Here is a 25,945-nt window from a genome sequence, read left to right as displayed (position 1 = left end):
CATTGCAAATTAAATTTTTAATTTTTTTGGGTTTTCTATTTTTTGTAAATTATTGAAAATAATTTATTTTTCTATTCTATTCTTTTCTATTCTATTCTATTCTATTCTATTCTATTCTATTCTATTCTATTCTATATCTATTTCGATTACGTTTATGCCGTTACTGATTACCGTTATGCGAACAAAGTTAATATACTCTGTGAGCTCTGCTCAGCTGAGTATAAAAACTTGACTAATTATTTCATTAACCCTCTTTGTGAAATTGGTATTCTCTTTTTCATTCAATTCACTTCACAGTTATTAAAATTTGTTTAAGTCGATTGCATAGTATCGACCCGGACGAATAGCCATTTTTACTTATTGTTAGTTTGAACTTGACCTTGATAAAATTGGACTGCACGTAAGATCTATAACTTATTAACAGCTTGATTTACGTTTCTGTAACTTTCCCCTTAAAATATTTTTTAATTAAGCATAAAAATGCTGCCTATGACTGTTTCATATTTGTAGTGTCAATATTATAGCTCGACGTACATATAAGTGTTAATCACCAGCTTTGGAAAACGGTCTGGTAATTGCTGCTCCTTTGTCAAATTCAAAAGCCAACCTGCCAAATATTTGTATACATTTTATTTTTATGTTAGGTATCCTTAAGTGTTACTTTTTGTTACAAATTTTTTCTTGAACCCATCACAAATCAATATTTTTCAAGTGCGGAACAGCTCTTTGTGGCACTTTCATTTAAATATTTCTTTGCGTTGTTTTGTGCAAGACTGGAGCTGTAGCGTCACTCACGATCACCGATCGAAATGGGGCGTCACTCTAGCTCAACTTTGATCTGGATACTGTAACAGGTTAAACTCTTACGTATCCAGAATCAACCCCGATATACCTAATGTATGTCCTGCTTGCAATGTGTCCCTACCAACCATCTCTTTAATTGTAATGTGGAACCAACGCCTCTAACACCCTCTCCAACCTGGTTGAAACTGCAAGTTTCCTTGGACTGCCGTTACAGGATATTGAAGTCAATTTGTGAGTGGTCGCACTTATTGGATATTGCAAAGCACTGCTACAATAACATCACGGACCAAAATTCTTTTAAAAAAATAATAAATCCTTGGCGTGATTTATTTCCGAGACTTACACGCCGTGCTTCTCTTGCAATTTGAGTCGTACTTTTTTTTTTTCTTTAATTTTTTCCTACAAATTGGCGGGACGGAACCTAGATGTTTGATGCCGGCTACGAACGGTAGCTGCAAGGCAGATGCATTTTCACTAGAAGCTTTACATGGACAGTCGGATTGTTTGCCAAACCTAGGACTTTTGCTGTGGTAGGCGGAGCACGCTTTTTCTTACGGAAATAAAACTTTCGACCAGATATTTCGGTAATCGGACTCACGATTTCGGAACTGTTGTAATTTGAAAATGGCATTCGGTTAAGGATCGTATAACACGATACGGCCTCTGCTGTTTTGCCCAATCTTTGAATAACCCGTATGTATTATTAGGTAGATTATTGGCTGTTGTCGGCGATGTCACATACATACATACATACATTGTAGGACAGACCATTATTACATTACATTTGCCATTGGAGCTTCAGAAATTGGTTGCGAGTACCAAAAGCAGTTGTCATATTTATAAAAATAGTCTTTGCGATGGTTTAAATGGATAGAATAGATTACAGTTGTTTATATGTAGTATATTTTTTCTTCAGAGTTTGGGCCTAATAATTTTTGACTGGCAAATTCATTTTTTCACTTGTTATTACATGTTATTATTTTATATTATTATGTGTGAACAAAAATGTCAACTTCACAGTTGTTTTCTGAAATGGACTTTCGATTTTTTCTTATATTTTACGTCAACAAAAAAATAGTACCAAAAAGAAAATAATAAATGTGGAATTATCTAGCAAAGGAACTAAAAGCCATATTATTTTGTTGATAGATTATTTTTGAAAAGTGTAGCTAAATTTACAGAAAACATCATGGTAACGTTTTACAAGACGGCGCACTACCTAATTTTTATCAAAAATTATCAAAGGTGGTATCAAAAGACGCACCTCGACCTCCGTTTTTAGAATCCGAAAGCGAAAATTAAAATTTTTATTTCTGTCATAATATGTATATAAGACAAAAATCGCTTCAAATTTTCATGGTGTTGTTGTTTTTTATGCCAGCTTTGTTGTATACACACACACACACACTAATGCAGAAAGGTTTTCTGCGTGCATTTAGTTTTGATCTCCAAACCGGTGTCGGACCCACCCAGAGTAATTTTTTATAAGCGCGGCCGAAAGCCGCCAACGCAGAAAGGTGTTCTATGCAAAAAAAAAAAAAGGTTCGGGCCCCATATTTCGGACCCTCTCGGGGTAATTTTACGATTTTTTTAAATAACTTTCTACAGAAATAAAACTTTTGATTTCCGCTTTCGGATTCTTAAAACGGAGGTCGATGCGCGTCTTTTGATACAACCTTTGATAATTTTGATAAAAATTAGGTGGTGCACCGTCTTGTAAAACGTTACCAACATCATTTATGGCAGTGATGTCATAGCGACCAAAAAAGTGTGAATGCGAAATTTCTAAGTAGTTTTAAAATGACGCTGCAAAGTGGATTAAGTGGAAAGATTAAGATTATCGTCTAGTTTAAGTAGTATGGTTATGCGTGGCAACTTTTTGTGTGTTCTTTATTCTAGTTAAATTGCTTTCATCTATCCTCTCCTCCGTGGTATTTTTCTCTCAGTTGTATATGCAGGTCTGTACTGGATTTCGGTAAGTACATTGATTCTAATTCTCATTAGTCATTCCAGATGAATGCTATTTTTATTTAATACCAATTTGTAATCGTTTTTTAAGTGAATTAAGCTTCCATCTTCGTTATGACTTACTGCCTACCTATTTTAACAAGTTTCCAAATATTTTTTTATTTCCAACGAATGTGAGATGAAACAAAAATGTAAAGAAAAAATCGCCAAACACGAGTCCAGTAAAATCAAATGAAAACTCCTATAAGTAACAATTTGTTTAAATTACTTATATCCAATTTCTAAAATATGTTAACTTTAAATGTTGGAGAAATTTTTGTTCAATTTTTACCAAAATGTATATTATTTGCCATTGTGCAAATTTCTAAATTGAATATTTTTAATTTCCGACGTTTGCACCAAACGAATAAACGCCATGCACCGACGAATACTCACAACGCCTGTCCTTCAATGCATTTTTTAAATAAATAATGCAAATCCAAATAGATGTTGACGATGTTAAGTTCGTTATTAATTACGATTATCCTTCGAATTCGGAGGACTACGTGCATCGCATTGGTCGTACAGGACGCTCAAACAATACAGGAACGGCATACACTTTATTCACAACTTCAAATGCTAACAAAGCCAATGATTTGATACAAGTACTACGTGAAGCAAATCAGGTAAGTTACTATATAATAAAAACTATTAGTCCTAATTATAGTTCAAAGTTAGAGTTAGCTTTTGTTAGATTAATATTATAATGTTAGGCCGCCATCTACCTTCAACTTCTGCATTTTGTATGTGGTATATACTGTATGCCATGTACAAAATCCAAAAATGGAGTAAATCAAAAGTTTTTTCTTTTCTACCATTTTAAACGAATTTAATCCAATAAACAGCAGGCCGGCAGTTCTTTTTTATCATTTGGAACTTCACGTTTTTTTTCCAACTATTTTCAAATGGTTATTTGCAACTTGATTGGATACTACATAGTAGAGATACATTTGAGAAGGGCTCGTTCGAAATGTATATAGAACAAGTAAGGAAGGCTAAATTCGGGTGTAACCGAACATTACATACTCAGCTGAGAGCTTTGGAGACAAAATAAGGGAAAATCACCATGTACGAAAATGAACCTAGGGTAACCCTGGAATGTGTTTGTATTACATGGGTATCAAGTGGAAAGTATTAAAGAGTATTTTAGAAGGGAGTGGGCCATAGTTCTATAGGTGGACGCCTTTTCGAGAAATCGCCATAAAGGTGGACAAGAATGTGTTTGTACGATATGGGTATCAAATGAAAGGTATTAATAAGGGTTTTAAAAGGGAGTGGCGCTTAGTTGTATACATACAGGGCCGTAGAGAGAATATCCTGGCCCGGGACTAAACAATTTACGGCCCCCTATAAAAAATCCACTAATACATTTGATTAATTTGAATTAATTACGTCTCATTCATGAATCATTATTGATGGATGACATCAAAAAAAAATGTTTGCCACATCAACTAAATGATTTTTGGACTAGGAACTGACAATAAAATTAACACAGAATATTTACTATTTATACTATTTTATTGTAAGGTGGAAATAAAATTCTCTTTTAACAGCCACATATTGTTTCAAATAATCTTTTCTAGTTATTTGGTAACATTTTAATACATTTCTAATAAATTTAATGATGATTATAAATTTTATTATTCAATATAGAAGGTTCGGATATCAAAGAGTGGATTTTCTTGCTTTTTTCGCTGCACAATTTTTTATAATAATATCAAAATTTAACTGTCTTGCCAAAACGAATTCAACACAAAGCGTGGCAAGTCCTGAAACTCGCTCTTGAGACGAAGACGATCTATGATAGTTTTTGATTCTTGAAAGGACGCTGAAGGAACGTTCTGCACTAGCTACAGGTATAGTGCAAAAGATACGTAAAGCAACACAAATGTTGGGGAAAATTTTATACAGATTTTGAACATATGTAGATGGCATTTAGCAAATACAATGGTGACAGACCTGTTTTAAGTGAATTATATCGCATTCTAAGCTTTGAGAAAAGTCCGACTTGTATTTTTCGACAAATTTTGCTGCGTTCGCCCGAACCGTAGGTTGCTGCAAATCGTTCAGTAATGCCAGTGATTACCGAAACAACGATCAGCAGGAATGTATTATTTTTAACATCAGATTCTCAATCACCCGTAATCATCTCATTTAAATTATCTTCAGAACGTCTTTTGGGTTTTCTCTTTCGAATGTCCGGAACATTTGGCGAGATGTTCAATTGAATAGCAACTGTTTTGCATTCGTTTAAAATTGTTTCCCATTGGTTCCTGATCAACTTCAAATCAGCTAATAAGGCATCTAGATGTCGGACCTCAACATCTATGGTGGCGTCTCTAGCTTGGAGGACGTTTCTTTCATTAATGGTAGTCAGTATTTTGAACCAAATTGAGGACAGCAAGATAAATTCGAACTTGTTGAGGTACTTGAGAGTACCGGTAACATCTCCGTATGCTTCCGCAGTCAAATTTGGCTTTTGGCTGAAGGACTATGAATACATTTTTTTGGGGATATCCCATCGTTGCACAGTGTTCGATCTTCAAATTTGAGACGACAAAAATGGTTTTTTAATATTCCTTTCTTTTGAATCTGGCTACTCCATTACAAAAAAGAATGTCAAGATATATCAAAAAAAGCATATTTGCGACTAGTTTTTTGTTTATACATTTCTAGCGGTATTGCGAATGGGAGGCAAAATAAACAAACAAAAACACACTTAGTGCGAACGCAACTAGTGCAGTTTTTAGTAGTCCATAACTATGAAATAATAAACATATTTTAAAAATGTTTTCAGTGGAGATATTATTATAATTATTATTGGTTAGGTACTGGTATGAATATCAGAACTAACTAAAAGAGCATTGGCTACTCAGGCCATCAGCTCACTCAGTGGAGATAACTTAATATATTCTCTGGTTAAACTTTTTATATTTTGTGTTTCCAGATGAATTTTTTGACTCCACCAACATCCACCTCAACAAGGAACATATGTATTACGTACATATATTACTTTTTAAAAATAAGAAAGAAAATTCTGCACATTCTTGCACTTTTGTGAGAAAATTAAAATTTAATATGAGCGACTCTAAAATATCGGATAGAGTTTTGTTTGATATATGGTTATCTAACCTTAAACAAGATAGATGCGAGAAAATATGTAACTTTTTAACTATGAATTTTAGTAGCGGATCAACAACAACTATAGATTTTGATAGACTTAAACTTTTTTCCTCCCGTTTATGTTCAAAATTTGAAGGGAAATGGGCAAAAGCGTACAGAGTAAAACCTCGCTTCTTGCATGATAATGATAAATGGCTTTCAGTTACAATCGACTTTTCTTCATTTACAAATATTGCTGTGAAGGAAAGCCAGCCCAGATGTCGACCTGCAATAAGCTTCGATGATTGCAGTCAAAGAAGTAAAGAAAGAAAAGCTAAGAAACTTACAGAAAACATTGACAGTAGTCAATTACTTTTAGCAGCTGAAATGCAAATGCGCTCGTCCGGGAAGAGAAGCTCAGCAGGGATAGATAGATAATTAATTGAGGATCGCACTGCGACCACTGGTCTATTGTGCCCTCAACTGCTACACAGCACCTCATCCAAGCCGACTTCTCTGATGAACCTCAGCAGTTCACCTGGCTTGAGGGATTTGATGTGAGAATGCTCCGGCCATGGTGAGCCCAAAAACTTAGCCCTACGTCTTGATATTGCGTCACATTCCAGGAGTATATGTTCCGCCGTCTCCGCTGATCGATCACATAATCGGCATGTGTTGTTCGATAGTATGCCCAGCTTCTGCATGTGGCTGTTCAGTCTGCAATGTCCTGTAAGAATAGCTGTTAGGATCCTCAGGTTATCTTTCGACAGGCCCATTAGTGCCCTATATCGAGTTGTGTTGTAGCCCCCTAGCAGTAACTTATATTGCCTCAGGCCTGGCATATTGCGCCAGTTTTCTTCCCTCTTTTCCCTTTCTTCTACTAGTAGATGCCCTCTGATTTCCTGCGGGCCTACTGGCAGGAACGGCTCAGGACCAATAGGTCGTGTCGTTGCTGCCTCTCTTGCCAGGCTGTCCGCTTGCTCATTTCCCTCCACTCCTCTGTTGCCAGGAACCCAGGCCAACAACAGTTTGTTGTGTGCTCCTAGTTGATTTAGCTTTTCAACGCACTCAAGGACTAGTGCTGATTTTATTTCAGACGCCGAGATCGCCTTGAGGGCGGCCTGACTGTCACTGAGTATGGCAATTGTTTCATTGGAGTATTCGCGCTGAAGGTTCAGGTCAGCACACTGGCTTATAGCGAATACTTCCGCTTGAAAAATGCTCGGGTGTGCTCCCAGATGCGTTGATATCTTGGCTCTGGGTCCAATGACTCCAGATCCAATCCCCTCTGGCGTCTTCGAGCCATCGGTATACCATACTATTCTATTTAGCTGATGAATGTACACAATTCTGCTTTTCTCCTACGTACCTTGTCTCCCAGTTCTACTTTGTACCTTCTCTCATAGACTATCTGCCTGAGGATATCATCCCTCTGGAGTTGAGAGATAGGGTTCTTCTCTCAATTCCTCCATGTTTCGGGACGATATGACTTTACCTATGCCCGAGCCCTCCTTAGCAAGATTCAGGGAGGTTCGCTTGGCTGACTGCTCTATTGATATATGCAGCGGGGTCAGATCAAGGATAGCCTCCACCGCTGCTGTAGGGCATGTGCGCATAGCTCCCGTGATGCATACACATGCCAGTCGCTGAAGTTTTGATAGTGCTTGCCTCGTCGTCGCCCGAGTTGTTCTCGATGCCCAGGCTATCGAACCGTATGTTATCATAGGTTTTACTATCATGGTATCCATCCATCTAAGCACATGCGGGCTACAGCCCCATAATTTGCCTGCTAAACGTTTGCATATCATGATGGACCTCGTGGCCCTAGCTCTCATGGAGTCGAAGTGCTGTTTCCATAGGAGCTTGGTGTCAAAAATGACCCCCAAGTATTTCACCGTGGTTCCATGTTCTAGTGCCACGCCATCTATTGTGATTGCTCTAAGGGCTGCGCAAATCACTGTTTCCTCTGTTTCGAACGCCCTCTGTATTTCAGATGTTAATTGGTACAGAGCTGTGTCCGTGGACCTACCCGCTCTGTACGCATGCTGGCTATGATGTAGGGGCCAGCTCGTGAGGGCGTTCGACCTAATTTCTTGGTCCAATATCTTTTCCATTGCCTTCAAGACAAAGGAAGTTAGACTTATTGGTCTGAAGGACTTTGCCGCGAATAGTCCTTTTTTCCTACTTTTGGTATGAAAATCACTTTTGCTCTTCTCCACACCATGGATATGTATCCTAGTGCCAGGCTATCTCTCATGATCCTGGCCAGATGTGGGATAATCTGTGTCCCATGCTGCATTAGCACCGGGTAGATGCCATCCACCCCCGGAGATTTGTATTTCTCAAAGGATTCCACTGCCCATCTGACTCTGGCCTCACTGAAGAGGGAGTTGGCCTATTGCCAGTCTGAGGGGGTTGGTTTCACTCTGGGGAACACAGGTTCCGGTACTTGCGGAGAGGCACCCGGAAAATGCGTTTGTAGCAGGGCCCTCGCTCGCTCCTCCACCGTTCCGGTATAGGTACCGTCTGGGAGCCTAATCGCTAGGTTAATCTCCCTCTGCTCTTTGGCTAGGGCCTTGTGGAGCCTTGCCACTGCAGGTGTGCTAGAAATTCCCTCACAGAAATTTCCTAAACTTTCCCTCTTAGCTTTCCTTATCTCTTTATTGTACTTTGTTAGATTTTGAGTGTATTCCTCCCAGTTGCCGGTTCTTCTTGCCCCGTTAAAGAGTTTCCTGACTTTCTTTCTTAGTAGTGTCAGGTCATGCGACCACCAGGGGGTTGTCTTCTTACCCCTAACTAGGGAGACTCGGCAACTGGAGTTGTAGGCATCTATCATTATCTGATTTGCTCTATCCACTTCGCCCTCTAACTCAGTACAGTTAGTGCTTCTGCTCTTATTTCTGAGACTATCCGCGTTAGCCTCTATGATACTTTTGTAGCTGCCCCAGTTTTTTTTCCTGGGATTTCTTTTGGGGCTAGATTTCCCCGATACAGCACCCAGCTCAAACCTTATGATCCTGTGATCCGATAGGGAGGGTTCTTCTGAGACTCTCCATTTCGAGATCATATTCTCAGTTAGGTTGTTGCCACGTGTTATATCTAGGACCTCTGCCCTGACTCTCGTAACAAACGTCGGTTTGCTCCCGACGTTATATATATTCAAATCGTTGCTGACTATATGTTCTAGTAAACACTCACCCCTTTAGTTGGTATCATTGCTGCCCCACTCCGTGTTGTGGGAGTTAGCATCGCTTCCTATGATCAACGGAAGTTTCGCTCTTCTGCAGTGCTCCACTAAATAGTTAATATTTGCTTTAAGCATTACACATGCTCTTGGTCTCTGCTGTTATTACTCACATTAAGGCCCCTCACCTGTCCCTTGTAAGCCAAGGTTCTTGTATTAGGGCGATGCCCAGATCATCCGAGGCGAACCTCCTCACCAGTACAGCCGAGGCTGCAATGGCGTGATGGAGGTTGACCTGGGCTATTTTTATGCTTGTGCCGGTCATATTGGCCCGGCCGGCCTCATCGGATCATCGTCATCCGACAATCCGCTCTCGCTTTCGTCCCGCCTATTCAGCTCCAATTCCTGGAGGTCGAAGCCCTCGATGAGCTCTTGTGTGGTGGCGACTTTTCGTTCATCTCCAGCCTGCACGATTGTGTCCTTCTTCCTTGCTGCGGTGGGAGGGTTTGTGGTCTCGCGAGCTCTGATGGTATCGGTGCTCGCGTCCGTCATATTCTCGTCCGACAGCTCGCCTCTGTCGGTGCCCTCTGCCTCCGCCTTGTCTTCCGGCTGCCGTACCTATAGTGCAGCTTAAGTCCGTTTCTGCGTATAATTTGATACGATTATTCGTCTATGCCCACGTCTATACGTAGGCCTGTTTCCTCTGCGCTACAATTAATAACGCGCTATCTCTGTGCCCCCAGGGGTCTCATTTTGGTTGGCGAGGAGCCGTAACGCAAACTCTTTGGGGCGTTCCGCACTTCTGGGGAGGAACATAGTCACATTATGCGTTGGCGGTATTTCATCCCCGCGTCTCGTGCATAATTGTGGCCCTGTCCACCCCTCAAGCGTCGGTATCACTTCGACGAGCCACCTAACCGTTTTCTCGTCCTCGCAGTCTACGAGGAGGAGCCCTGCTCGGAAGTATACCCCGCAAAAAACTAGGGCAATCCCACATCCCCTGAACACTCCGTCCATTATGAGCTCTTGGAGATTCGTCAGGTCCTCTTGACTTAGGGCCTCCGCTGGGTAGTTACTGGGCAGAACAGCCATTCGGATACCCCTAAGGGCTTCCGAATAGCTCTGCTGCCTTGTTGCGGGTACCCCAGTCGCCCTGGCTTGATTCTCCCTGCCCGTGGATGCAGTGTTCCTGGGAGCGTGGGCCCGTTGCCTCTTAGAACTTGGAGTTTCCTCCGGCGTAATTTGCCCGATCCTGCGCTTTTCAGCGGGAGCGGGTGCATGCTGGTCAGCTGCCGCTGGCTGTGCTCTTCTTCCTTCATTTCTTCCTCTTTGAGCATTGGCTTTTCTTTGCCCGTGGTCTGGTTCATGCCTGCGCTCATCTGCCCTGGCTCTTGCCTCCCTGGGCGACAGGCCCTCCTCGAGATATCGGAGGTATCTTTTTACCCCAGCCCCACTTAGTCCAAAGCGCCTCTTATCATCCAGAGCTCCTGGACTGCCCCGTGGTGGAAGTGCAGGTTGCCTGCCTCTGTTGTGCCTTCTGTTGGGTCGCTTCCACTCGTCCGGGTTCCGCTCTTTACTTTTCCCTTCCTGGGACTTTCCATAGTTGCTCTGTGAGCTGCTACCTGAGTCATGCTCCGACGGTGAGCGCCTAGACTTACTCGTCCCTCTAGAGGGACTACTAGGGTGGTGGTTTTCGTGCTTGGGTGCACCGTCGTAGCCTCTCTTTGTCAGCTTTTCTCGCTCTCCGGCAGTCAATTCTTTTGCTTTCTCTTGCGGCCCGCGCTGCGCAATGGAGGTACTGGGCCCTCCATGGATCGCAGGTTTGTTGCCTGCCGCCGCCTTCTGCTCTCCTTTTTTACCTTGCCCGCGCTGCTCACCAGTGGGTAGGGGTTCACTGTGGATCGCGGGTTTCTCTGCTTCCTGATTGGAATGCTCTTCGGGCCCGCGCTGCTCTCCTTGGGTTTTGGTGTTGCTCTTGGGGTTCGCGGTTTTAAGAGCCGGTTCTCTGTATACTCCAGTGCTTGTGGAGGGGGATTCATCCCGCTAATGCTCTAAGAAGAGCATTGCCTCCTCTCTCGTGAGGCTGTCCAGGAATTGCCTGGAGTACGTGCGTGGCCTACTGCTTCTCTGCCCGCTGCTCTTCTTGGAGCCCGTTTTTTTTGTTGTGCTTTTGTTGTTGTTAGTTTTTTTGTTGTTCATGTTTTTCTTACGACAACTTGCTTGACATGGCAAGTGTTGTTGTCAATGCTTTAATTTGGGGAACTGGGTTGGTCCGCCGCGGCAGAGCCCCTTGACGCGGTAAGGCCATGGTTACTCCCCAAGGTGGCCCTGTGTTGGGGAGGCGCCGTTATAATACAGCCGGTGTTGTGGACCTCCTGGCTGCAAACCAGTCCAATGGGCACGGTGACGCATGACACCCTGGATTAGGAGGTAACAGTTCCTGGTTACCGATCGCATTCGACCACATCTGTCAGGTGAGCGCGGTTGCCCCGCTCCCATCTGACTAATTAGTATCATATGCGATCGGCGTAAGCCCCTGCACCGCTACAAGGTGACTGTCTTCGCAGGAGCAGGGATAGTAAAAGAGCTTGCTTTCGCATCTCCAGAAAAGGGAAATGCTATTAAAAAGTTAAGAACAGCGAGCAATAAGATTGAGACTCTTTCGCCTGATGAGGTGTTAGCGATGATTTTGGATTTAGATTTATCCATAAACAAATATCGGTTGCTTAAGCAATATACCAAGTATATATGCCCTAATTTACTTCCCTCATATGAGCGTGTTTGGGCTGCAAAACAGTTCTGCTACCCTGAAAACATAACCGTGACGGAGTCGTTCGCTGAAATAAATTTACAGTCGTTGATAGATCACACGATAATAAGGTTGTGTGCTTCATGTAATGATGTTTTAGAAGCGAACCTAGACTCATGTACTGGCAATGAATTGCAAATTTTATTTAAATGGGGATGCGATGGTGCAAATCAGAGCCTTTATAAGCAAAATAGGTCAGACGAGCGTAATAGTGATGAAAACTTATTTAGCTAGCATATCCCTTGTTCCGATTCAAATGTATGTGAATAATTTTAAAGGAGAAAAGTTGATACTGTACCAAAATCCTGCTCCGAACTCATCTCGACATTGTCGTCCTATTAAAATAATGTTTGCTAGGGAAACCACTGACTTAATAAAAATGGAGGTAAAATATATCAAGGAACGTAATTTTATGCATGATTGATGGAAAGGTATGCACAGCCCTTTCCAATTATAATTCGTCCCAAGTACGTTATTTATGTGGGGCAAAACCAACGGAAATGAACAATACTTCAATTTTATCAAAAAAAAAAAACCATTGATCCTCAACTTTAAGAATTTGGCTTGTTAGCGTTACACTCGTGGATAAGATTTATGGAATGTTTGTTGCATATAGCTTATAGATTAGAAATTAAATCATGACAAGTTCAGGGATCAGAAAATAAATGCAAGGTACAGCGGAGAAAAACTATTATTCAGGAGAAATTTAGATCGGAAATGGGGTTATTAGTAGATATGCAAAGCAATCATGTGGAAATACAAATGACGGCAATACCGCTAGACGTTTTTTTTAGCAATTCAGAAAAGTCAGCAGAAATAACCGAAGTAAATTTGGAGCTGTTGCAACGATTTCATGTGATACTAGAATGCTTAGCGTCGGGATATTCCATTGATGCAGAGGCGTTTGATCTTTATGCGTCTGAAACTATGGACCTATATTTAAAACTTTATCCATGGTATTATATGCCAGTTACGGTACATAAAGTACTCTGTCATGGCAAGATTGTAATTGATCACTGCATACTTCCTATTGGCCAATTATCTGAAGAAGCCCAAGAGTCGAGAAATAAGGACAATAACCGCTACAGATTAGAGTTCACACGAAAAAGTTCTCGAACCCAAACAAACAACGACTTACTAAAAATACTTCTAATTTCGTCTGATCCATACATTTCTAACTTAAGGAAATCTCCGAAGACGAAGCATGGAGCCATTACTTCAGATATATTAAAATTGCTTAAAGACCCGTTAGGTTAGGTTAGGTTGGGTGGTAGCTTCCCTGATAGAGGAAGCTCACTTGGACAACATGACGGTCCGTTGTGATACCACATATAATAAACTAAACTAACGGTGACGTAGATATAACTACTTAGAGAATCGTTGGGTAGCAACAATAAAGTTCCGAATGATCCCGATCTCAACCTTGGATAGCTCCTCGGGAGATCCAAGTGAGTCACGACCGAAATACTTTCGCCTAGTTCTGGCAAAAGCTGGGCAGTCAAGCATAAAGTGATTTGGTGATTCCACCTCATCATCCTCCATACAGCTGCAGCAGGATGGAGTTTCCAATATATTGAGACGTACCGCATGGATACCCATGGGACAGTGCCCTGTCAAAACCCCAATGACCATTTATAGGTGAGCCTTAGTGAACCCAATTATTTCAGCAGACCTCCTGCCATCCACTTTCGGCCAGAAAGATATTGATATCCTACAAGGCGTAGTGTCCGCCCAACGTTTGCTGAGCTGACTCGAGGCCCAGCTATGGAAGAGCAATCCACAGGTGGCTAGCGGAATCCCGAAATCCCTACAGCCATCTTCATCCGGTTCAGTTGTACCGATTCGGGCTAAGAGATCCGCTTGACAGTTACCCGGAATATCACTATGGCCCGGGACCCAGATAATCTTAATTGTAAAATAATTCGATGCAATCGCAAGTGTGGTCAGGCACTCCCAGACCACCCTCGATCGCACTGTAGTTGAGCTCAAGGCCTTTATAGCCGCTTGGCTATCAGAGTAGATGTTAAATTCCCTAACCGTAGTAGCGCTGGATAGCATTTCATCCACCGCATCCTTAATCGCAGCAACTTCCGCTTGGAATACACTGCAGTGATCATCCAACTTAAACTTGCAGCTTACATTTAGCTCTTGACAAAAGACCCCCCCGCCAACCTTTCCGTCCAACTTCGACCCATCCGTGAACAAGTTAACCGGTCCCATGCCCCAGATAATTCCTCTTCTCCACTCCTCCCTCGGGGGAATGACTGGGGTGAAGGTTGTATAGGGAGCGGCCACCGGCATGCAATAGTCTGTCCTGTCCGGGATAAAGTCGAAACTAGTAAGAAGGCTAGAGTGTCCGAAATCAGAAAGCATATAACCCATATCACGAAGCCTGACCAACGACCGGGCCGCGGCTGCCTTTCCCGCAATATCTACTGGATGTATATTCAGCATGACATTCAGTGCCAAGGTAGGTGTTGTTCTCATAGTGCCACTGATACCGATAAGCGCCGTCCGTTGCACTGACACTAGCATTTTGGAGGTGCTCGCCGTGTCCAGTGCTTTCCACCAGACCGGCACCCCATATAGCAGAATCGGTTTGACCACCATCTCATAAAGCCAGTGTACTACTCCTGGCGAGAGCCCCCATCTCTTTCCGATAGCCCCCCTGCAGCAGTACAAGGCAACCGCGGCCTTCCTGGCCCTATCTTCCACATTGGGCCTCCAGGACAGCTTCTTGTCCAGAACAATTCCCAAATATTTAACCCTGTCAGTAAGTACCAACGGTACCCCTCCAATCGAAGGAGTTCTGAAGTCGGGTATCTTATATCTCCTTGTAAAAAGAACCAATTCTGTTTTTCCCGGGTTGACCGCCACTCCACATGATTCAGCCCACCTAGCCACAGTATCCAGGTATCCCTGCAGAACATCGCGCAGGGTGCCCAGAAATTTGCCCCTGACTAGGATAGCGAGGTCATCTGCATAGGCAACCACCCGACAGCCATTGGCTTCCAGCTCCACAAGAAGCTCGTGGACTACCACAACCCAGAGCAGAGGAGATAGGACACCTCCCTGTGGCGTGCCCCTGAACACCTTCCTCCTGTTTATGGCTCCTCCCCACTCCGCTGCGACAATTCTGCCGCATAGAAGTTTGCTAATAAATTCAACCAGAGCCGCTTCGACTCCTAAACCCACCAGAGCTCTTTCGATTGCCCCCGGTAGAACATTGTTAAAAGCCCCCTCGATGTCTAGAAAGGCACCCAGAGCATACTCTTTATGTTCTAGAGACCCCTCTATTTGCTTTACAATCGAATGGAGAGCCGTTTCCGTCGATCTGCCTTTGCAGTACGCATGCTGTGAAGCCGACAGTAACCCCCCAGGTATCCTTTCTCGTAGGTACAGGTCAATCAGCCGCTCAAACGTCTTAAGAAGAAACGACGAGAGACTGATTGGCCTGAAATCCTTAGGTGACACATGAGAGCCCCTGCCGGCCTTCGGAATGAAGATGACCCTAACCGTGTGCCACGACTTAGGGATATAGTTAAGTCTGAGGCAGTTAGTGTAGATGATGGCCAACCAGCGGCAGGAAATCCCTAAAGACCTTTGAAGTTGCGCAGGAATGATGCCATCCGGACCGGGTGACTTATAGGGCTTGAACGAATTTATAGCCCAGGATATTTGACTTTCCCGTAGTGGGATGGCAGGCATTTCTGCATGGCCAGCAACCGCCGACCACGCAAGCGAAGATCCCTGCGCAACTGGGACATCGGGAAAATGATTGTCCAGTAAAAGTCTCAGGGACTCCTCGCTACTCATCGACCAGTCCCCACCATCATCTCTCAGATACCCCCGAGGGGCGGGAATCCTAGAGAGTATTTTTCTAAGCCTCGCGGATTCATTGCAGCCCTCTACGTTTTCGCAGAAGCTTCGCCATGAATCTCGCTTGGCTAACCTTATTTCATATTTATAAATCCCCAGACTCACCTTATAGAGCTCCCAGTCCGAGGGTAGTTTACTCCTCCTGGCTCTATTAAAGAGCCGCCTACTGGACGCTCTTAGGTCGTCAAGGGAATCAGACCACCAGGGCGGCTTGCCCTTCCCCCTGTAAGTTTTCAGTGGGCAGGACTGTTGAAAGGCGCTATTGCTTGCCAAGGTGAAGTTTTCCACCAGACCGTCTATTTCAGATTCGGACAGGTCCGAACCAACGATAGGCGCCTCAGGCAATAGCTCTCCCAACTTCCTACAATACAAGTCCCAGTTGGTACTTTTAGGGTTCCTAAAAGATATTTTGCCGGGACGTTCTTCATTCACCGAGAACTGAATATATCGGTGATCAGAGAAAGAGTGCTCGTTGAGAACCCTCCATCCAGATATCCGATCTTCCAGTTCTCTGCTAACCAGGGTGAGGTCCAGGACCTCCTCCCTTACCGCAGTAATAAAAGTCGGGTCATTCCCCCTATTACATATACAAAGTCCCTCATCTACAATAAAAGTAAATAAAGACTCACCTCTGGTGTTCGTATCCGAGCTCCCCCATATGCTATGGTGTGCATTAGCATCGGCACCTATGATTACGCCAACACCTCTCCGCCTTGCTTCAGCGGTGATTTCGCCCAGTATTACAGGCGGTGGTCCCGTTACGTCCCCATGGGGCATATACGCTGAGACCACCCACAATTCGTTACTGCCTCGCTCGAGGCAGACCGTGGTTACGTCAGCATTGCTGAAATTAGAGAGAATAAAAGCTTTAAATTCCTTTTTAATAAGCACACAGGATCTAGGCCTACCTGCCTCCCCATGCACCAAGGTGTTAAATTTTCCCGTCCTTAATCCGCCGTTACTACTCAGCCACGGCTCCTGGACAAGGACAATATCCACTCCGCCTTTCTCAAGACAGAGCAACAAGTTTGCGGAAGCCGCCTTAGAATGCTGAAGATTGATTTGACGGATTTCCATCAACACCACTCTTCTTCTTCTGCACCCCATCCTTGGCGGCTTCGCCCTCGGAGACTAGGAGATCCTCCTCCTCCCCCAACAGACGACTTACACTGATGACGGATCCCGCCATCGATGATTCGCCCTCGGAGGCCAGGAGCTCCTCCTCGGCCCTATCAGCCAGACGACTAGCACTGATGACAGATCCCGCTATTGACGGGACGTCAACAGTGCTTTCGCTGTCCAAATTAGCGGAGTCAGCATCCACAACCATGGGTACTGGCTCCCCTGCGGACGCCTCCACCTCCCGAACAGTCTCTGTGGGAGAGGAACCATCTCCCCTGGAATCGGCGTGGTAGATTTTGAGAACCACACGCTCGAGGCCATAGGAGATAACCCCCCTCGTGTCAGAGAGAGGACCGGTGGACTCTGCGTTTAGCAGAATCAGCACTTGCCGACGTGGCCCAACAGCCTCCTCTACTCTGAGGACCCTCCAGTTATGCGTCGGAAGGTTCGGGTTGCAGTAACGCATTAATTCGAGTATTTTCTCCGGCTGAGATGGCCCGGCAGGCAACCACACCCGAGCCCTCGGTCGAAGGGGGAGATCCCTCCGTTCCACGGCCTCGAGTCTGGCCCCCCTCCAGACCTCCCCTACCAAAGAAATTATTTTCTTAAAGATACAGGCCGACCGCTCGTCAGCACAAGTAATCAGTCTAAAACCATGATACCACCCCGAGTATTCGAAGCATGGCCGCGTACCTGGGCTCTCCATAACAGCGGTCATATAGGCCGCTGACATGGCGCTGGCGCCCCACGGCCACTCCTCTCGGGAGATGGCACCATCCTCCCTACTCCTATCCAGGACCCCGAGGGTGATGGAGCCTGCACGTTTAGCGATTTCGCTAAACGAAATTGCGTCCCCACCTCGGGCCCTTTGTGTCGTTGAGGCATTCCGCTCATCCGACCTTTGCCGCTTCATAGCCCCCAAACCCTGCTGCTCACCCGCATCGTTCGACACCGGTGTGTGGTCGTCGCAAGCTACGACGCTCCTGGCCCACTCCAGCGTCCGGGAATGCTTCTCAGACATCTGAGCTGCATCCCTTCCGCCGTAGCGCTCCAAGATCTTCTCAGCTAGGCGCCGATCACCCAGAGCTTTCCTACGCGGCGTCGATCGCCTACCTTTCCCGGCAGGCTTCGACCCCAGGGCTCCCGTTGGGAAAGCTCCTCGCGACAGGGCTTCCTTACTAGTACTGGGCTGGTCCGTCACCGGACCTCTGCCTTTCCCTGTCACAGCCCCATATGGGCCTGCATTGGGTGTCGGTTTCGACACCCCTCCACTACCCGAACTACCCGTACCTACGGGGTTTGAAACCAAACCCCTGCGCTGATCCGTCTGATCAGCCCTTTTGACCCGCTGGGAGCTTTCCCGGCTGGCGGCGACCTGCTTCGGAGCACTCTCCGCACCTGTCGCGTCCCTCGCACCATGACGACTTTCGACGTCACTCCTACCCTCCTTTTTATTCGTCTTCGTGTCCATTCTAAGAAGTCCCCCCTCAAGGCCGCTATCCGGAGCCGATTGTGTAGTCGCCCTTCAACGGTCCCGTGGTTATCTATGCTGCGCAGGGAGGCCACGCGAGGGTTGACGCATTACCTTATGAGTAATGCGTTCAGAGCCAGACCGGACGCAAAGCGGGAAATCTTCAACCGCACCTACACCACCAACTTAACGGCGACGGAGCGGGAACGTACCTTGAGGCCCGCCACGGTTTTAACGGGACGTGGGCAGGTACAGCATTAGCCTACCAGCCATTTCGATAGGGTTTCACCCCGATCTACTAAGGTGGCAGAATGCTGCACCTACCAGCCCAAAGTCATCAATTCCTATCCATAGTCAAAATCAAGTCCCTAACAATCCGGTTCGTCACCGTTGAGTACCGATCTTGACCCTTAACAGGGTCCTCCCTCCCCTGAGCTCGGCACAATGACTCAGGGGTGCGGGTTTTATCGAGTTGTCCTCTCTAGATCCGCCATTATCAGTAGAAGCAGGGGCACCTCGTGCAGGACGTGACAACCAATCACGTGTGACAATTCGTCACTATGGCCGGTCTAAGACTGATACCAGTCCCTGATCCAGAGCCTGGAACCACGTATGATATCCAAGCCAAGTATCTTAACCCCCCACACCCGTTATTAAATATTGAATTTGATGAGAATTAAACTGCTTCGCAAAAATTCTGTCTAATAAAAAACTAATTTCTTAGTTTATTTTGGTTTTTCATTGTATGCACCGATATACATACATTATTGAGGTATGCAAACATTTCCAATGTGTGGTTCCTATGGGAAGTGGGCGTGGCAGTGGGCGGATTTATAAAATTTTTTGCCTGAACCTACTTTTCACCACGAAAATAATATGTGCCAAAATTCATAATTTTATATCCGTTAATTTTCAAGTCATGATTTTTGTCATCCTAATTTCGAATTTCGTACACTGTGCGTTGTGTAGTGCTGCTGAAAATAGTAAAACATTTTTGTACAACTCCGAAGAAAGTAATTGCAGCCGTACAACATTCTGCAGCATCACTTACTTACTTAATTGGCGCCTAACCGTTTAAACGGTTATGGCCGTCCAACAAGGCGCGCCAGTCGCTCCTTCTCTCTGCCAACCGGCGCCAATTGGTCACACCAAGGGAGTTTAAATCGTTTTACACCTGGTCCTTCCAACGGAGTGGGGGGCGCCCTCTACCTCTGCTTCCATAGGCGGGTTCCGATAGAAACATTTCTTGGCCGGAGCGTCATCTTTCATTCGCATAACATGACCTGGCCAGCGCAGCCGCAGCGTTTTAATTCGCTGGACTATGTTGATGCCTGCGTAAGCTCATCATTAAATCTTCGTCGGTACTCGCCATCGCTAACGCATAGAGGTCCATAAATCCTTCGAAGAACTTTTCTCTCGAACACTCCCAGAGCCGCTTCATCTGCTGTTGTCATGGTCCATGCTTCTGCCCCAAATAGCAGGACGGGTATGATAAGTGCCTTGTAGGGTATGATTTTCGTTTGCCGAGAGAGGACTTTACTTTTCAATTGCCTACCTAGTCCAAAGTAGCATTTATTGGCAAGAGTGATTCTTCGCTGTATTTCAGAGCTGATGTTGTTGCTAGTTGATGATGGTTCCCAAAGAAGTCTTTTACTATTTCGAAATTATGGCTGCCAACAGTAGCGTGGTTGCCAAGGCGTATATGCGCTTACTCTTTGCTCGATGACAGCAGGTACATTCAAAAAAAAAGTATCACTATCATTTTAATACACGATGTGCAAAAATGAAACTATAAACGGTATCATTTTCGTGGTATCAATACAACGATAAATAATATAAAAAGTATAAATAAAAGTATCAATTTTGTATCTTGACTATTGATTTGCCCATGGAAAATATTTGTTTCGCCCTTAAAATGTATCAAAATGATACCTGTATAAATTTCCTAGTTTCATTATGATAACATTTAATACTAGATTGATTATAAAACGCATTACATTTGTATGTAGTCTATTAACTTGACAAATACAAGTATCAAACTAATATTTCGAAAATGTCAATAACATAAGATCATTGATGACGAAAAAAAGATAAGTAAAAATTGCACATTGATGTCTAGATGGCATCGCCTTGATGATAACTTTTTTTTGAGTGTACTTCGTTTTGTCCTCATTCACCATCAAACCCATCTTTACCGCTTCTTTTTCCAGTTTGGAGTAAGCAGAACTAACGGCGCGGGTGTTTAGGTCGATGATATCAATGTCATTAGCATACGCCAATAGCACGCTTTTATAGAATATTATTCTAGAGCTGTTAAGTTCTGCAGCTAGTATAATTTTCTCCAGCATCAAATTAAAGAAATCGCACGATAGGGGGTCACCCTGTCTGAAACCTTGTTTAGTTTTGAACGGCTCGGGTGGTCCTTCCCAATCTTACTGAGCTGATCGTGTTGCTCAACGTCACAGCCGTATAAGTTTTGCAGGGAAACCAAATTCAGACATAGCGGTATATAGGCAGCTCCTTTTCGTGCTGTCGAAGGCGGCTTTAAAATTGACGAAGAGGTGATGTGTGTCGATTATTTTTTTGTGGGTTTTTTCCAAGATTTGGCGCATTGTGAAAATCTGGTCGATGGTAGATTTACCAGGTCTGAAGCCGCACAGATAAGGTCCAATCAGTTGATTCACGGTGGGCTTCAATATTTCGCACAATACACTTGACAGGACCTTATATGCGATATTAAGGAGGCTGATTCCGCGATAGTTGGTGTAGTTTGCAGTATCCCCCCTCTTGTGGACTGGGCAGAGAACACTTAGATTCCAATCGTCGGGCATGCACTCGTCCGCCCATATTTTGCGAAGAAGCTGATGCATGCGCCTTACCAACTCCTCGTCGCCGTATTTGAATAGCTCTGCAGGCAATCCATCAGCATGCGCAGCCTTGTTGTTTTTCAATCTGGTTATTGCTATTCTGACTTCGTCATAATCGGGCGGGGGGACATATATTCCATCATCATCGATTGCGGGATCGGGTTCGTCATCTCTGTGCGGTAAATCGTTGTCTCCATTTAGGCGAGCAGAGAAGTTTCCCTCCATAATCTAAGTACTCTCTGGACATCAGGTACAAGGTCGCCGTTTTCCATCTTACAGGTCTTTGCCCCGGTCTTAAAACCTTCCGTTTGTCGCCGAATTTTTTGGTAAAATTTGCGGGCGTTATTCCTGGTGGCTAGCAGCTCAAGCTCCTCACACTCACGCCTTTCTGCCTCTGCTTTTTTATACTCAGTTGAGCAGAGCTCACAGAGTATATTAACTTTGATTGGATAACGGTTGGTTGTACAGGTATAAAGGAATCGAGATAGATATAGACTTGCATATATCAAAATCATCAGTATCGAAAAAAAAATCGATTGAGCCATGTCCGTCCGTCCGTCCGTCTGCCCGTTAACACTATAACTTGAGTAAATTTTGGGGTATCTTGATGAAATTTGGTATGTAGGTTCCTGGGCACACATCTCAGATCGCTATTTAAAATGAACGATATCGGACAATAACCACGCCCACTTTTTCGATATCCAAAATTTCGAAAAATCGAAAAAATGCGATAATTCATAACCAAATATGGATTAAGCGATGAAACTTGGTAGGTGAGTTGAACTTATGACGCAGAATAGAAAACTAACAACTAACAACTAAACTAACAACATTCAACTCCAGTAATGATATGGTGCAATAAAATACAAAAATAAAAGAAAATTTCAAAATGGGCGTTGCTCCGCCCTTTTTCATTTAATTTGTCTAGGATACTTTTAATGCCATAAGTCGAACAAAAATTTACCAATCCTTGTGAAATTTGGTAGAGGCTTAGATTCTAGGACGATAACTGTTTTCTGTGAAAAAGGAAATCGGTTGAAGCCACGCCCAGTTTTTATACACAGTCGACCGTCTGTCCTTCCGCTCGGCCGTTAACACGATAACTTGGGCAAAAATCAATATATCTTTACTAAACTCAGTTCACGTACTTATCTGAACTCACTTTGTATTGGTGTAAAAAATGGCCGAAATCCGACTATGACCACGCCCACTTTTTCGATATCGAAAATTACGCAAAATGAAAAAAATGCCATAATTATATACCAAATACGAAAAAAGGGATGAAACATGGTAATTGTATTGGTCTATAGACGCAAAATATAACTTTAGAAAAAACTTGGTAAAATGGGTGTGACACCTACCATATTAAGTAGAAAAAAATGAAAAAGTTTTGCATGGCGAAATCAAAAGCCCTTGGAATCTTGGAAGGAATACTGTTCGTGGTATTACATATATAAATAAATTAGCGGTACGCGACAGATGATGTTCTGGATCACCCTGGTCCACATTTTGGTCGATATCTCGAAAACGCCTTCACATATACAACTAAGGGCCACTCCCTTTTAAAACCCTCATTAATACCTTTAATTTGATACCCATATCGTACAAACATATTCTAGAGTCACACCTGGCCCACGTTTATGGCGATATCTCGAAAAGGCGTCCACATATAGAACTAAGGCCCACTCCTTTTTAAAATACTCATTAACGCGTTTCATTTTATATCCATATCGTACAAAAAAATTCTAGAGTCACTCCTGGCCCACCTTTATGGCGATATTTGGAAAAGGCGTCCACCTATAGAACTAAGGCCCACGCCCTTTTAAAATACTCATTAACCCTTTTCATTTGATACCCATATCGTACAAACAAATTCTAGAGTCACCCCTGGTCCACCTTTATGGCGATATTTCGAAAAGGCGTCCACCTATGAAACTAAGGCCCACGCCCTTTTAAAATACTCATTAATACCTTTGATTTAATACCCATATCGTACAAACAAATTCTAGAGTCACCCCTGGTCCACCTTTATGACGATATCTCGAAAAGGCGTCCACCTATAGAACTAGGGCCCACTCCCTTTTAAAATACTCATTAATACCTTTGATATAATACCCATATCGTACAAACAAATTCTAGAGTCACCCCTGGTCCACCTTTATGACGATATCTCGAAAAGGCGTCCACATATAGAACTAAGGCCCACTCCTTCTTAAAATGCTCATTAACACCTTTCATTTCATACCCATATCGTACAAACAAATTTTAGAGTCACCCCTGGTCCACGTTTATGGCGATATCTCGAAAAGGCGTCCACATATAGAACTAAGGCCCACTCCTTCTTAAAGTGCTCATTAACACCTTTCATTTCATACCCATATCGTACAAACAAATTTTAGAGTCACCCCTGGTCCACGTTTATGGCGATATCTCGAAAAGGCGTCCACATATAGAACTAAGGCCCACTCCTTCTTAAAATGCTCATTAACACATTTCATTTCATACCCATATCGTACAAACAAATTTTAGAGTCACCCCTGGTCCACGTTTATGGCGATATCTCGAAAAGGCGTCCACATATAGAACTAAGGCCCACTCCTTCTTAAAATGCTCATTAACACCTTTCATTTCATACCCATATCGTACAAACAAATTTTAGAGTCACCCCTGGTCCACGTTTATGGCGATATCTCGAAAAGGCGTCCACATATAGAACTAAGGCCCACTCCTTCTTAAAATGCTCATTAACACCTTTCATTTCATACCCATATCGTACAAACAAATTTTAGAGTCACCCCTGGTCCACGTTTATGGCGATATCTCGAAAAGGCGTCCACATATAGAACTAAGGCCCACTCCTTCTTAAAATGCTCATTAACACCTTTCATTTCATACCCATATCGTACAAACAAATTTTAGAGTCACCCCTGGTCCACGTTTATGGCGATATCTCGAAAAGGCGTCCACATATAGAACTAAGGCCCACTCCTTCTTAAAATGCTCATTAACACCTTTCATTTCATACCCATATCGTACAAACAAATTTTAGAGTCACCCCTGGTCCACGTTTATGGCGATATCTCGAAAAGGCATCCACCTATAGAACTAAGGCCCACTCCCTTTTAAAATACTCATTAACACCTTTCATTTGATACCCATATAGTACAAACAAATTCTAGAGTCACCCTGGTCCACGTTTATGGCGATATCTCGAAAAGGCGTCTACACATAGAACTAAGGACCACTCCTTTTTAAAATACTCATTAACACCTTTCATTTGATACCCATATCGTACAAACAAATTCTAGAGTCGCCCCTGGTCCACCTTTATGGCGATATTTCGAAAAGGCGTCCACCTATAGAACTAAGGCCCACACCCTTTTAAAATACTCATTAACACCTTTCATTTGATACCCATATTGTACAAACGCATTCTAGAGTCACCCCTGGCCCACTTTTATAACGATATTCCGAAAAGGCGTCCACCTATAGAACTAAGGCCCACTCCCTTTTAAAACACTTATTAACACCTTTCGTTTGATACCCATATTGTACAAACGCATTCTAGAGTCAACCCTGGTCCACTTTTATAACGATATTCCGAAAAGGCGTCCACCTATAGAACTAAGGCCCACTCCCTTTTAAAATACTCATTAACACCTTTCATTTGTTACCCATATAGTACAAACAAATTCTAGAGTCACCCCTGGTCCACGTTTATGGCGATATCTCGAAAAGGCGTCCACACATAGAACTAAGGCCCACTCCTTTTTAAAATACTCATTAACACCTTTAATTTGATACCCATATTGTACAAACAAATTCTAGAGTCGCCCCTGGTCCACCTTTATGGCGATATTTCGAAAAGGCGTCCACCTATAGAACTAAGGCCCACGCCCTTTTAAAATACTCATTAACACCTTTCATTTGATACCCATATCGTACAAACAAATTCTAGAGTCACCCCTGGTCCACGTTTATGGCGATATCTCGAAAAGGCATCCACTTATAGAACTAAGGCCCACGCCCTTTTAAAATACTCATTAACACCTTTCATTTGATACCCATATAGTACAAACACATTCTAGAGTCACCCCTGTCCATGTTTATGGCGATATCTCGAAAATGCGTCCACATATAGAACTAAGGCCCACTCCTTTTTAAAATACTCATTAACACCTTTCATTTGATACCCATATCGTACAAACAAATTCTAGAGTCACCCCTGGTCCACCTTTATGGCGATATTTCGAAAAGGCGTCCACCTATAGAACTAAGGCCCACGCCCTTTTAAAATACTCATTAACACCTTTCATTTGATACCCATATCGTACAAACAAATTCTAGAGTCACCCCTGGTCCACCTTTATGGCGATATCTCGAAAAGGCGTCCACCTATAGAACTAAGGCCCAAGGCCTTTTAAAATACTCATTAACACCTTTCATTTGATACCCATTTTGTACAAACGCATTTAGAGTCACCCCTGGTCCACTTTTATAACGATATTCCGAAAAGGCGTCCACCTATAGAACTAAAGCCCACTCCCTTTTAAAACACTTATTAACACCTTTCGTTTGATACCCATATTGTACAAACGCATTCTAGAGTCAACCCTGGTCCACTTTTATAACGATATTCCGAAAAGACGTCCACCTATAGTACTAAGGCCCTCCCTTTCAAAATACTCATTAACGCCTTT

General features: G+C 43.6%; 1 protein-coding gene across 2 annotated transcripts in view; it reads left to right on the top strand.

The window, feature by feature from the left end:
• Nucleotides 1-25,945, top strand: part of LOC137254634 (uncharacterized) — a 68,856-nt gene that overhangs the window by 22,175 nt on the left and 20,736 nt on the right. For both annotated transcript variants that reach the window (XM_067792457.1, XM_067792456.1), the window contains one exon: nt 3,259-3,437. In XM_067792457.1, coding sequence (XP_067648558.1) covers nt 3,259-3,437 — 179 coding nt within the window. The remainder of the gene's footprint in view (nt 1-3,258; nt 3,438-25,945) is intronic.

The sequence above is a fragment of the Eurosta solidaginis genome, chromosome 5 (genome assembly GCF_040869045.1).
Source record: "Eurosta solidaginis isolate ZX-2024a chromosome 5, ASM4086904v1, whole genome shotgun sequence".
Taxonomy (NCBI): domain Eukaryota; kingdom Metazoa; phylum Arthropoda; class Insecta; order Diptera; family Tephritidae; genus Eurosta; species Eurosta solidaginis.
The sequence above is the reverse complement of the archived record's forward strand: the minus strand, read 5'-3'. Positions and strand labels throughout refer to the sequence as shown.